At 36.0% G+C, this 14,629-nt stretch overlaps 1 protein-coding gene across 1 annotated transcript in view; it reads left to right on the forward strand.

The window, feature by feature from the left end:
* Positions 1-14,629, forward strand: part of POC1A (POC1 centriolar protein A) — a 25,865-nt gene that overhangs the window by 3,235 nt on the left and 8,001 nt on the right. Inside the window, exons 2-9 of the mRNA XM_015815849.1 lie at positions 1,819-1,903; positions 2,345-2,516; positions 3,377-3,556; positions 4,985-5,092; positions 6,910-7,025; positions 7,929-8,062; positions 10,702-10,770; positions 12,546-12,698. Coding sequence (XP_015671335.1) covers positions 1,819-1,903; positions 2,345-2,516; positions 3,377-3,556; positions 4,985-5,092; positions 6,910-7,025; positions 7,929-8,062; positions 10,702-10,770; positions 12,546-12,698 — 1,017 coding nt within the window. The remainder of the gene's footprint in view (positions 1-1,818; positions 1,904-2,344; positions 2,517-3,376; positions 3,557-4,984; positions 5,093-6,909; positions 7,026-7,928; positions 8,063-10,701; positions 10,771-12,545; positions 12,699-14,629) is intronic.

A 14,629-nucleotide genomic window follows, 5' to 3' on the forward strand; every position in this document is an offset into this window, starting at 1 on the left:
CCCTGAGATATTGGAACACTGCTATCATATCCCCCCTCGTCCTTCTCTTCGTTAAACTAGACATACCCAATTCCAGCAGCCGTTCCTTATATGCTTTAGCCTCCAGTCCCCTAATAATCTTTGTTGCTCTTCTCTCTACTCTTTCTAGAGTCTCGGCATCTTTTTTGCATCACGGTGACCAAAACTGGATGCAGTATTCCAAGTGTGGCCTTACCAAGGCATTGTAAAGTGGTATTAACACTTCACGTGATCTTGATTCTATCCCTCTGTTAATGCAGCCTAGCACTGTGTTAGCCTTTTTGGCAGCTGCAGCACACTGCTGGCTCATATTTAGGTGATTGTCCACTAGGACTCCGAGGTGCCTCTCACAGTTACTGCTATTGAGCAAGGTACCCCCTATACTATACCTGTGCATTTGGTTTTTCTTGCCTAAATGTAGAACCTTGCTTTTTTCACCATTGAATTTCATTTTGTTAGATAGTGCCCAGTGTTCAAGTCTATCCAAATCCTTCTGTATCTTAAGCCTGTTTTCTGGAGTGTTGGCTATTCCTGCCAGCTTGGTGTCGTCTGCAAATTTGATGAGTTCCCCATCTATCCCCTCATCCAAATTGTTGATATAGATGTTGAAGAGCACTGGGCCCAGAACAGAGCCCTGGAGCACCCCACTACACACTTCCCTCCATGTAGATGCGGTTCCATTGAGGACCACACGTTGAATACGGCCGGTCAGCCAGCTACGGATCCATCTGGTGGTGATGCTGTCTACCCCACATTTTTCTATCTTGTCAAGTAGTAGGTTGTGATCTACTTTATCAAATGCCTTACTGAAGTCCAAGTAAATTATGTCCACAGCATTCCTCTGATCCACTAATTTTGTCGCTTGGTCAAAGAATGCAATGAGATTTGTCTGGCATGATCTATTTTTGACAAACCCGTGTTGGCTTTTAGTAATGACTTTGTTTGCCTCTAGGTGTTCGGTGATTTGTTGTTTGATTATCTTTTCCAGGATCTTCCCAGGTATTGAGGTCAGGCTGATAGATCTGTAATTTCCTGGGTCCATTTTTTTCCCTTTTTTGTAGATGGGAACTACATCAGCTCTTTTCCAGTCCTCTGGTAGTTCCCCTGTGCTCCAGGATCTTTGAAAAATATAGTTCAGTGGTTCTGAGATCACATCTGCCAGTTCCTTGAGAACCTTGGGGGTGTAATCCATCTGGTCCTGGCGATTTGAACTCGTCTAGACTGGACAGATGCTCACTTACCATTTTCTTGCCTATCTTGTGTTTTTATTCTGTTTTTTATGGCACTATTTTTGATAGGTTGGTCTGTTTTTTCCCTTTGTGTAAAGACAGATGCAAAAAACGAGTTAAATAGTTCTGCTTTCTCCCTGTTGCTTGTCACCTTCTTGCCACTTTCACCCACTAATGGACCAATCATTTCCTTCACTTTTTTCTTGTTTTTTACCTGTCGAAAGAAGCTACCGTATATATTTTCTAAACTGTAGCATCTCTGTCCTTTCCTAAATAAGTGTTGTCAAGTATTTCATGCTTTGTTCTATAAGCTGTGGGGTAAAATCAAAATTGTCTTCTAAACGTGAATCTGAAGTAGTTGATTTAATTTTCATCACAGTCAGATATAGTTAAAAGTCAGTAAACATGTTTTATCAAATTAAGAATACATACCAGTTTAGTACTTCAGAGTATTTGTTTCTTGGCATTTGTTTCCCCCCTGCATTTTCTATCACAAGATACATGAATATTCAAGAATATATTTGCATTGTTGTAAGAAAACATTTGTTTCAATATGACATTTCTTATATAGGAAGACCCAACATTGGAGAAGAATTTCAAAGGCCACCGGGATGCAATAACTAGTGTGGATTTCAGTCTAAATAAGAAACAGCTAGGTAAGTTACCCCCTGAGCATCATTTATTTCCTAAAATAAGCACTGTTAACATTGTCTCCAGAAGTCTAAAATATATATTGTTAAAACATTTATTTCATTTAACTTTAAGGGAGGAGAGCAGTTTGCAGATATTTTAATCTTAGGCACAAAGTCATGTATTTCAAAGGACTGAAAGGATACTACAGATTATTCTGGTTTCAATAAAGGATAAATTGGGGGTGCTTCCTAGTTGTAAAAGTAGTTTTATGTGGAATGACATAGTTGCTTTTCATTCTTCATTTTGTTCTTTTTCTACTTTTAAGAAGAGCCTCCAGAAATATATTAGGAAAATCTGTTGAACGGGTAATTTAATATAATTGGCCACTTATTTTTTCCACTGACTTTGTAAAATGAGTGATTTATTTCTAGTCATTTAAAAATATTTTTTTTAATTTCATTTAGTAAGTGGCTCTATGGATTCTTGTTTGATGATCTGGAGTATGAAACCTCAGATGAGAGCCTATCGCTTTGTGGGTCATAAAGATGCAGTAATGTGTGTTAATTTTTCACCATCTGGCCACCTGATTGCTTCTGGTTCTAGAGATAAAACAGTTCGTTTGTGGGTTCCAAGTGTGTAAGTATAATGTTAAATTATACTGCTTAGCTTTTTTTCTAGATTCCCATCCTTACTTAAATAGAGAACTATTCATTCATCTCTAATCCATAAAGCATCTTGTGAAGATAGGATGAATTTTTAATTTTTTTTTAAAAAAAAAGATCTATAGCAGTCACTTTTTCAAATGTATGCTGAACTAGGAATTTTTGTATGTTATTTGCTGTTTGTAGCTCTTTGGTAAGAAGATAAATACATTACTTATTGCATGAAAATCCACTGCAGTTTACACTGAGTTTACACTTGGTGCCTGTGTTTGGAATAAATAAATAAAATTTACCTAGATGACACACAGTAAATACAGAAAACATTTATTTTTCTGAGATGAAATTATATATGTTCCTGATTGTGATTTTTCCTCATTTGATTATAAAGCTTTTCAGTTCTCAGTTTGTTCCTGTTCATATGCCCTTTCCCTTTTTATATTAAAACCCTTAACATGATGTTCTACTTTTCCTTGTTGCTTCACAGTTTTAGAAGGTCACTGTTTTATTACTCCAAGCATTACTTTATTATTTTGCACAACTATTAAAATAGTCACCTGTTCCCGCCTATAAATTGAAATAGAACTCTTTCTTTCTTTCTTTCTTTCTTTCTTTCTTTCTTTCTTTCTTTCTTTCTTTCTTTCTTTCTTTCTTTCTTTCTTTCTTTCTTTCTTTCTTTCTTTCTTTCTTTTTTGGTTTGCTGTACTGTATAAGTCTAAATTCAACAAATTTCTGTTAATGTAAATGTGTATATTAAAACAAGTAAAGAAATGTGTACAAGTGCTGAATGATTTAGAATTTAGTATAATTTTTTTGTGTTTGTTTCCCTAAACTAAGCAAGGGAGAATCGACTGCATTCAAGGCTCATACAGCAACAGTCAGAAGTGTAAACTTTTCTAATGATGGCCAGTTATTGGTTACAGCCTCTGATGACAAAACAATCAAAGTATGGGCTGTCCACAGACAAAAATTCTTATTTTCCCTGAATCAGCACATAAACTGGGTTCGTTGTGCTAAGTAAGTCTTTTTTTTTTTTAAAAAAATGATTTTGTGATCATTGCATAGGGCATCAAACTGTCATGTGACAAGAGCTGTGTTCAAGTCTCTCTTAGTAATATTGCATGAGAAGCTATGTGCAGTAGCCTTGCCTTGTTCTTAAATTCTCTGCAGCCTCACTCTGTCCATCCATTGGAGGAAACCCTGGAAGGAGAAAAACTGTGGCTGACTGTCTATCATTTTGGATTTTCCTACATAGACAAAAAAGATGTGAGGGCAGGACAGGCCAACAGTATACACTCTCATTGTCTCTATCCAATGCTATTTGTAGAAACAGAAAAAGATTTTGACTAGGGCTTCCACAAGCATTATCTGTGAAGTTCTGCAACGTACCTTCATGGTTACCTATATACTTTAGCAGTGCTTTTTTTGTAAAAAAAAAAAAAAAAAAAGGTGCCGGAACTCACACGTCATACAACCCGCCTTGCCTACCCTACAAGGTTCCATCCAAAAAAGGTGCTGGAACTCCGTTCTGGGCGTTCTATGACAAAAAAAAGCCCTGTACTTTAGGAACTAGCCACATTTCATGTTTCCAGATCTCCTTTCTACTCACTTCTGCCTTATTGGAAGGAATAATTACTACTTTAGACTAAATGAGAATAATGTAGAATAAAATCAGTTGTTTTACATGGTATAAATGGAAGAGGGGAGAAGTTTTACCTACTCTCTTTTTGAACTAAGGGGAAAAAACTTATATTTTTAGAAGCAACTGGCTTCAGTTGTGTGTAATGTAATATGCTTTTTCTGAAGGCCTTTCATAAAAGTTTAACTGAAGCCAGATGCTATACAGGTTTTATTTCTAAATAGATATGATTTGAACTTCACTGTTAATTTATTTTCTTATACTTTTTAATACTTAGAATTTTAGATCACACAGGAAAGGAAAAATGGAAGCATGTTTATGAAAATAAATCTCTGATTGAGAATGCCCATTATTATTTGCTGATATATTAAGAGCTGTCAAAAAATGTAGAAGACCATTGTTCTGGCTATAGAACAGATAAAATAATAGCTTGCCAGAGAGGGAACAGAAAAAAATGGTTTTCTGATTTAAAACAAGTGTCTTATTAACTATTAGAGCTGTGCAAACTACTTGGGGGGGCATTATTTTGGTGACAGCTTTTGGTGCATGTATTGTCCTCCTACAATGTGGGAAGGCCCTCAAAGTGGTCACAATGAACTTTGGACAGGGTCCAATACCTCATTGTTTTAAGCATTGGATTTGGATGGGTGCTTTTGTTGCTTGGGAACCATCGCTCTGAATGGTTCGAGAGCTCGTTATAGTCAAGTAACATTTGTACCATTCTAGTAATTTTCCTCTGAGAATAACTCAGATAGAATTTACATTGGCTATTACTAAATGTGCTTCAACAAATGTCTTTGTTGCAGATTTTCTCCTGATGGAAGATTGATTGTATCATCCAGTGATGACAAAACAGTCAAACTTTGGGATAAAGCAAGCCGAGAATGTATACATTCGTTTTGTGAGCATGGTGGGCAAGTATCAATTATAGTTTGTTGGGGCTTGTCTTATATATATATTTAAAAGCATATGAAGAAATATCTCCTTGAAAAATAATAGTGCTATATCATTTAAGTCAGGCAGCATACCAATTCAACAATTAATTAAAATGTTTTAAAAGTGGTGTGGTTTTTGTAATGAAATTTATGTACTTTGCTAGTTTAACAATCAAAGCAATGGTACAGAAGCATTATTACTTAGTCTTAGGTTAAATTCTAACTATTTCTGCAATCAGTGGAACTGCTGGGCTTTCCCTTCCACTCATACCTGATGAAAACTCTGGTTTTGCCTAGCTCTTTCGTACTACTCAGTGGTATAAAAGGCACTTGGGAAAAAAGATAATAAAGGTGTCTTGGAAGATGTACATGAGGTACAATTAGTCCAAAAGACCACTGGGCTGGAATAAGAAAGGGACTGGAAAAGCCTCTCAAAGAGTATGAGATAATTTACTGCGATTTACAGAAAGTTGAATATAAATCTTATAACTGGAGTTAGTATTTTTTGAGGAGAAAATTTCACTGAAAATTGATGACAGAAATATGCTTTATCCCAAGCTGTTCTCAGAGGGCTACATCTAACTTTCAGGTAGTTCAGGCTAGAAACTTTATGCAAATACTGTAGTGGGATCCAATCTGGGTCAGTCACCAGGACGAGAGGTTTAGTCTTCTGAGCTTTTGGACTCATCCTGAGGGAACTTGTCTCTAGCAGGATTCTGCTAACACATTTTGCTAGAGAGAAGTTCCCTGAAGATGGGCTTCAGCACGAGTCCAAAAGCTCGGAAGACAAAACCTCTGAGGTCCCGGTGATTGACCCAAATTGGATCCTGCAACATTATCCTGGGACACGTATATTTGCCTTCATTTGTGAAATCCTGTAGTCTTGCACAACCATCACCCATAGAAAAATGCTTAACTTGATTTAAAATATTTATAACTTTGCATCATTACACAAGATTCTGTTGAACCCAGCTATAGCCATATTTAAGCATGATCCTTGCTTCTGTCCTCAGTCTAAGTTACTAGACTTTATGCATATCATTGATTCGGGATTCAGTTTGTCCTAATGCTCCCACAGAATGGGAGCTGCTTCTAGTTGTTAGAACATTGTGGTTATATAAGACTCAACATTAAAGCTGTTGGGGTGACCTGATCAAACGCTTGACTTACTAGTTAAATCTTGTTTAGGATTCTAATGAAAATAAGTAGGATAGGTAGAGAACATCATGTAACTATGAGACTCTTGCAGTTCTAAATGGGAAGCAGAGTTAAAAATCCCCTTGCATTGGGCTTTATGAAGTAAAGAAGCTGCATACCTATGATGGCGATGTAGCTTTACATTGCTACAAGAAGACAATGTCTCCCTGGAATGAGAACTGCTCATGCCTCCGTTCAAGAAGATCAAATCAACCAATGGAGGTTTTTCAAATCTGAAAATGGACAAACAAAAATTTTATGACCCTTTTCTGTAGATTCTCTGCTTCTAAAGGCTTAAGAAGTATTCTCTCTCTCTCTCTCTCTCTCTCTCTCTCTCTCTCTCTCTCTCTCTCTCTCTCTCTCTCTCTCTCTCTCTCTCTCTCTCTCTCTCTCTCACACACACACACACACACACACATATGAGATAATTCCCTGATTGTTTTACTTAATCAGGAAAATTTAAGAAGTATTTAATAGTCAACCAGCACTTTTCAAAAATTCTATAGGAAGTAGGACAATCATGTAACTTTAAAAACAACATTTGAGCAACTTTTTTCAGTTTTGGTTTAGCTCTTTTTCCTCATTTTTAATCATTACAGGTTTGTCCCTCATGTGGACTTTCATCCCAGTGGTACATCCATTGCTTCAGCTGGCACTGACAACACAGTGAAAGTATGGGATGTTAGGATGAATAGGCTGCTGCAACATTATCAAGGTAAGTAAGCTGTGCGCTGTTAGACTGGCTGTGCTCACTGCTGTACACCATAATGTGATTTGCTTGAGTTCAGCTTAGTGTTTTCGGTAAACCCGGTCCATTCCAATTCATTCATTAAATTGCAGTTATGGCAGCAACATAACCTGGTGTATGAACCAGTAACAGAATATTCCTTTGCTAAACTTATTGTTAGAGTTTCAGGGAACAATAAGCTCCCAATAATGAAAAAAGCATGTTTCTTTGATATTTGTCCTAATGAACATTTGAAAGGACTTTATATTTGACTACGTGAAGAATTTTGTTTTGAATTTAAGCAGTAAGCAGACATCATTTATATATATATAAAAGTATACTTCTTTAAAAAAGACTCCAAATCCTTTCTGATTGTACTATTATGTATGATAGTACTATTAATTTTAGGGAGTTAAATATTTGAAAAGTAATGATATTATATCTTTAGTGTATATATTTATTTCACAATGAAACATGACTACAGGTAGTTCTTGACTTATAGTTGAGGACTGGAATTTCCATTGTAAGTCAGTGCAGTCATAAAATGAGGCATCACCTGATCTCACGGACTTATGATGGCGATCCCAGTTTTCCCTGTTGCAGTCATTAATTGAGAATCACGGGTCATTAAGCTATACTGGCTGAGGAATTCTGGGAGCTGAAGTCCACAAGTCTTGAAAGTTGTCAAGGTTGCAGACCCCTGCTCTATGGCATCACGTTACCCACATGTCCACAGAAATATCTTCAAATGATGCTGATTCAGTGGCCTTGAAACGGAAATGAACATCACCCCTATAACCGGCAATGACTAGTGGAATAAAATCTGCAGGGATTTCTTTTATCTTTTTTTTTAAATGTAACATGCAAGTATTTATTTTTCTTTTTTTGTAGTTCATAGTGCTTCAGTGAATTGCCTGTCCTTTCACTCCTCTGGAAACTACCTCATTACTGCTTCTAATGATTCAACACTAAAAATATTGGATTTATTAGAAGGCAGGCTATTATATACCTTACATGGTCACCAGGTAAGGAGAGTTGGTTCAGAAGTAATAGATTGCATTTGTGCATGCAATAAATATGTAAACAATTCTATAGCAGAAGTTGTAATAATAGAAACTTACATATTAATTCATTTACACCTTTTACATATCTGTAGAGGTTCAGTTATGCAGATGTCGTTAACAAAAAGGCACAATTTTCAGATGGGACATTTCTGAAACACATGGAGATCACATATTGAACAATCTCAAGGCTCCAATTCTAAAAACCTAGGAAATCAACTGATTTTTTAAGGCATATTTTGGTGTGACTATGTTTGAACTGAAAATTAATTGATTGTATGTGTTGATTTTTTTTAAAAAAAATATTGCTCCAACATTTTCTTAGAATTTCAGATTTTCCCAAGAACCCCCCCATTTTTTTAATGTCATGTAGCAGTTTCTAGCATACAATATTCTAACAAGATCACTCTTTTTTTTACCTCAAGACTCACAAAATATTATATGTTAAAATTCTAATAAAAGCCAATAGAATAAAATAATAAGGCAATTGAAACCCAATAACTATAAAATCAGTTTTGAAAAGAGCAAAACCCATGAAAACCTAGCTAAAACAGGTTAAGTATGTTGGAAACATGAATATGTAAAAGAATTAATTGCTGAGTATCAAAAAATGTAAAAATTGATACCAGGCAAACTTGGGTGAGGGTGGCAGCATTTCATGAAGGGATCATTATGTCATAGAGTGATTTGAGGATTTAAGTCTTTGGTAAAGGAAAAAAGGCTTCAGAAAGGCTGAGGTGATGTGTTGTAATATCTTTTCTAGAGTCTACTTCCAAGCTCTTTAAAATTTCATTGGTATAATAATCAGTACTTAGAATTGTGCCCAGAAATGTAATCAGTTTTATAAGTGCTATGCCCACTCCAGTTGATTCTAGTCAATAACTTTGTAGATACGCTTTATATTAGGTGACGTTGCAGGAGAGTTTTCAAAAGGAGCTGCACGTACAACACATTGCAATACGTAGTCACACTGCTGCAGTCAGGAAGCAAAATGCGTGCCTGGGCACATGTCCTACCCCTCTTCACTTTTCCTTTCCCTACAGTTTGAACAGAGGTTGCTCACAATAGAAAGGATAAAATATATTATTTTAGGCATTTTATCTTAAATGTGCATGAGCTCCTTCTGCCAAGCAACAAAGAACTACTATTTGGCTCTCTAAATCTCTATGAAAGTAAACTGAGAAGTTTAAATAACAAACAAGTAAAAGAATTCATTGCTTTTTCCAGTAGCACTATTGCACAAAAACAGTTACTAGGCACAGATGTAGCTAAGTATCTGTGATATTTACATGGGATATTTACATGACATATCACAGATGTTCACAAAGATAAGGCATGACCTTATTTGGAGGAGGGGAGTTGCGTGTGTTTTGGAGGGGCAAATCCTTTGAAAAAAACATATTATGTAAGGATCTGTGCCACAGATCTTATTGTGCAGTGGAGGCTCTGATAATGATAGAATGTCATTTTTGAATTTGTAAACTCTGATATAACCATTGATTTAATGTTGATTAAAGATGTAAGTTTTTATCTATGATACTTGAGTCTAACATTTCTGAGACTGCCTGTTCTCCCAGTTTTCTTACCTGTGTACTTGAAAATATGTCATCTGCTTTATAGTTGACTTTTGTAAGTTGTCCATGTTGTTAATAGGAATGTGCTAGAAAGACTTGGGGATATGTTTTTATATTGTTTATTTTGTGCAGTATAATTTACTAAACGTCATCTGTCTAATTAATGAGCTGTANGCTAAATCTGTTATACTAACAATAGATAAAAGTGGGTTTAAAGATACAAGGATTAATAATTAAGTATTAATTCTGCAAGTAATATTAGTCAGTTGGATTAAGAGCTCGTTAAATTTTTACACTTTGCATGTTTGTACTGAAGACATTGCTTGGCTCAAATATGGTTTATACTCTTAACAGTTGATTACTTTTCTGGGACATTTACTCATAGGAAAAGCCCAAGATGTCTTAAATGTACTTTGACGTAATATATTTCTGTACCGGAATAATTTGCCAGTTTGATTACATAGAGAATACTGCTAAGTTTACATTTCTGTCTTTAATTATAACGGTGCTTACTTTTCAAACCCAAAAGCCTGTTAGGGAGATGGGAGTTTAATTGCTGACATTTACAGCTACACAATTTGATATATTCTGACGGCATCTTAAGTATCTTCATTTATGGAGTACTTTTCCCTTAAAATATAAACAAGGCTTGGAATGAATGCGTAGACCCATTGTCGATACTTGATTGGTACAGAAACTGTGCTTCATGACTCATGGATCAGTCATCTATCCTCTACTAGGGAAATTACTGCTGTTCAGTGGGATAGTGGATACTGTTGTGTATGACTTAGAAATAAGAGTGATCTAGGAACAATGAAGACTTCTTGGGAAAATCAAGTTGTATTGATCAATTTTCACTAAAATGAGTTCATGCCAGATTTTCAAAATGAAGTGATTTCGAGGCAATTTACAAGACAAAATTAAAAAGAATACAATGTAATAGAGAAAATATGCCATCTGCACAAGGCTTTCACACTGATATTTAGTACTTCCAATCCATACTAAATCATTGTTCTTTTAACTTTATAGGGACCAGCTACCTGTGTTTGCTTTTCAAGAACAGGAGATTTTTTTGCATCTGGAGGTTTTGATGAGCAGGTACTGCTTTTGTAAATAACTGCGTAGCAAGTATACCTTTATGACAGAAATAGTGTGTGCTCTCAATTACTGTGCGACCTGTTTGATTCCAGGGCAAAAAGGCACTTTGGAATGCACAAGTGTGTTTATATAGTGCCCTAATTGCAATTCCTTGAAGCAGTTGTGCTGTTTCCTGTGATTGCCGAACCCCAGGAAAAGATGCCTTTGGCTTTGGAAGTTGCAAACAGATGCTGCATGAACACTCCCATGCTCACCAATCTAATTGCCCCTTCAGTAAATGTCTTAGATGGGGGATCAGGAAGTAACTAAGCATTTGCTGTTTTGTAACAGATTATACCCGCTTTGACAATTATTTTGTGAATTGGCAAGAAATCCCTCCACTCATCAACCAGTGGCTTCTGAGCATTTGTGTCCTGCTCTGAAATTAGAAAATGTGCCCATTGATTCAAAAGAGTTGGGAATGCTATGAAGTAGACACATGGAAAGGGCTACCTTGTCTTTAACCATTGATGGTTTAGAAGTGTCAGTGTTAGAGCTCCTCATTTTATTAATAGTTCTGGGCTTTCTTGGGAAGAAGGTTCACATACGATGAAATGAATGTTTTACTAGCTTAATAAATAACATCATCATCATCAACAACAACGTTTAGTATTTTCTCTCTGCTCTTTTGTGGATCAGTGATGCGATGTTATTGTAAACATGAATAACCTGTAAACTCCAGGTTCTATTCTGAAAGAATTTGGAATGGGACAAAGAAATGGAAATGATTTATTTTGTTTTCTTACATTTTGTATATTAAGTATAGTATATTTGTTTTGTGTGTCTTTAAAATATTTACATGCTTCATGTGGCAGATATAAAAATGAGTTAAATCTGCATGCTTTGTTCCATTATTTTTGAAACCTCATAAATAAAACTTATTTAATCATATTAGGAAAGAGAAAGCTGAAGTTGCTGACAGTAATGGTTCCTTGAAGTAGTACGTCAGGCCTATACGATCTATCATTTTGGTGCCATGCCTGGCCTTCTGCTCCGAGTCTCATGTCTGTCAGTTTATTTTTAAGTTCTCAACTCTCAGAAATAATTTTTTACTGTAACACAGAAAATGTAAAGTGAACTATTTCTATCTTTATGATGGAATCATTCAATTCTCATTACTTATGAATGTTCATTATTTTAGGTCATCGCCCAAAACAAAATTAATCTCTGAGTACTTCTGTGGAGTTATTTTTACATAGAGAAAGCAGAAATCCCAAACAGCCAGTATTTGGAAGTATTCGCTTTCTAATTCTAGTGGCTTGGGGCTTTGCACACCCTGCAGTTTTTCCTGTGAGAAGCGTTGCCGGATGAGCAGCAGTCTGCATTTACAGTTATTCTCAAAGAAACCACTTGTCTTGTATGGGGAGAGCACAGATAATTCTAGGAGCACTTGGAACATAATGTTATGTTTGTTAAAAACAAGTGGAGAGAAGTAGGGACTAAGAATGAGACAGGAAAGTACTTTGAGATAAAAAAAAATAACAATTACACATTAATACAGTATTGATCCGAGATCTTGATCTTACTGTTAAATTCATGTAGGATTTCAGACTGAATTCATTGTGATAATCTTTTAAATCCATTTCTGTAAGAACTTGAATTATATAATATTTAAAATGAGTGAGAAGTATACAAATTAGTTCACTCGCTTTACCGGAGGAGTTATTCCTATAATCCTGAATCTGATTACAGTATTTAAACATTTTTAAAGATTTCTGTAAATGTTACTTTTCTAGGTAATGGTTTGGAAGACAAACTTTGATGCTGCTGATTATGGGGATACAACACAAGCCCAGAAATACACTATGAATGCAAATGGTGGCGATTATGGTAATAATCTAAAAACACAGAACTCCATTATGCATATGAACGGCTGTTTTAAAAGTATGGTAAGTTGACGGAATTGTTATCCTAGATTTTTTTTTGTTCTGGTTTGAAACAACAGTATATCCTACATTCTTAGATTTTTTTCTTCTTCTGTTCAGTGGTGTGCAATTCTTAGAAACCTCCTGAACAAGTCCCTACAGATCTCTTGGCAAGGTATTTCAGAAGTGGTTTGCCATTGGCTCCTTCCTAGGGCTGAGACAAAGTGACTGGCCCAAGATCACCCAGCTGGCCTCCTGGTCTCCCCGTTTCTAGCCTGATGCTTTCACCACTAGGCCGAACTTAGATAATAAGACTTACTATATTTATTTAATACAGTGTGATCAGTGCTCGACTTACGGCCATAACCGAGCCCAACCTTTCTGTGGCTAAGTGAGATGCTTGTTAAATGAGTCATGCCCCATTTTATGACCTTTCTTGCCACAATGGTTAAGTGAATCACTGCAATTGTTAAGCAGTTGTTAGCAACACGGTTGCTAAGTGAATCTGCCTTCCCCATTGACTTTGCTTGTCAGAAGGTGGCGAAAGGGGATTGCGTGATTCTGCAACGGTCATCAGTATGAACCAGTTGCCAAGAATCCAGATTTTGATCGCGTGTCCATGGGGGATGTCGTAAGGGTTGTAAGTGTGAAAAACAGTCATAAGTCACTTTTTTCAGTGCCTTTGTAACCATTCACTAAACCAGGGGTAGGCAACCTTGGCTCTTTTATGACTTGTGGACTTCAGCTCCCAGAATTCCTGAGCCAGTCATAAAAGAGCCAAGGTTGCCTACCCCTGCACTAAACGAATGGTTGTAAGTCGACTACCTGTAATACAACCAGAAGGTGGGCTGGCCTGAGAAAGTGAGATTGCCTTTTTTTTTGTTACTTAGTAAGCTCTTTGGTTGAAGAGCAATTGAAGTCACAGTCTCCCAATCTTAATTTAACATCAAAACCAGGATTTTACATTGGCTCTCATCTTGTTTGCTTTTCCCCCTATATTTGCTGATAACTGTCAGTTGTGATGATAATTAATCCCCAGAAAAATCAAGAGATTTTGGAATGGAAGAGGATTGACTTTGACAACTGAAAGTTTTTAACTGCTGTAGAGCTTTAGAAATTTTATCTGAGTTAAAATAGAGGGGTGCTGTTGTTGCAAGGAAAACACTAAAAGCAGCAGAAAGAAACTCAAGTGTTAATGGATAGAACTGAAAAGACATGTTTAACAATTGGGCTTTCTCATTGCTTTGTGTGCTGATTTTTCTTAGTCTGATACACTCTGCCATTTTGAACCATGAAACCATATTACAGTGATCTAATTCTTACCTCTGTTTGAAAGAAATGCCAACATAAAATAGTGTTAGTGCTCTGTATTTTCAGCTTACTTAGCATTACTCACATGCTTATTTGTCACTGATAATTATCATTAGTTTACAGATAGATTTAAAAGAACAACAATGCAGTGGGCAAAAAATAAAAATCATTGATAGGTCAGGTTAGTAATTTTAGGATGTGAAATTATATGAAACATTCAAAGGGAAAGAGTAATGTGCAGCGTTTGGATCTGAAGTGACCAAAGATGCTTTGGCTCCATTCTTTATTTACCTGCCAGCTTTCTACAAGAGAGAAAAGTTGCACCTACTGGGTCTTGATACTACAATAAATGGATTTAATGTCTATCAGATTGTATAGACTTCTTGCAAATTATAGTGAAGAAAATATGTGAAATATTTTGGTATTGGATAAAAGAGTCACCTTTTTTTTTTTTATTTAACTTTAACTTATATGCCGCCCTTCTCCCCCATGGGACTCAGGGCGGCTCACAGCATATTAAAAACAATACAAAACATTTCCCTATAAAAGCCAATTAAAAACCAAATATTTGTAGCTGTGTCTTATTTAAAATCATTAAAAATTGTCCCTATTTAAAAATTCACCCTAGGTCAGTCCCGCTTGCT

This window comes from Protobothrops mucrosquamatus, unplaced genomic scaffold, assembly GCF_001527695.2.
Source record: "Protobothrops mucrosquamatus isolate PMUCROS unplaced genomic scaffold, P.Mucros_1.0 scaffold380, whole genome shotgun sequence".
Classification (NCBI taxonomy): Eukaryota; Metazoa; Chordata; class Lepidosauria; order Squamata; family Viperidae; genus Protobothrops; species Protobothrops mucrosquamatus.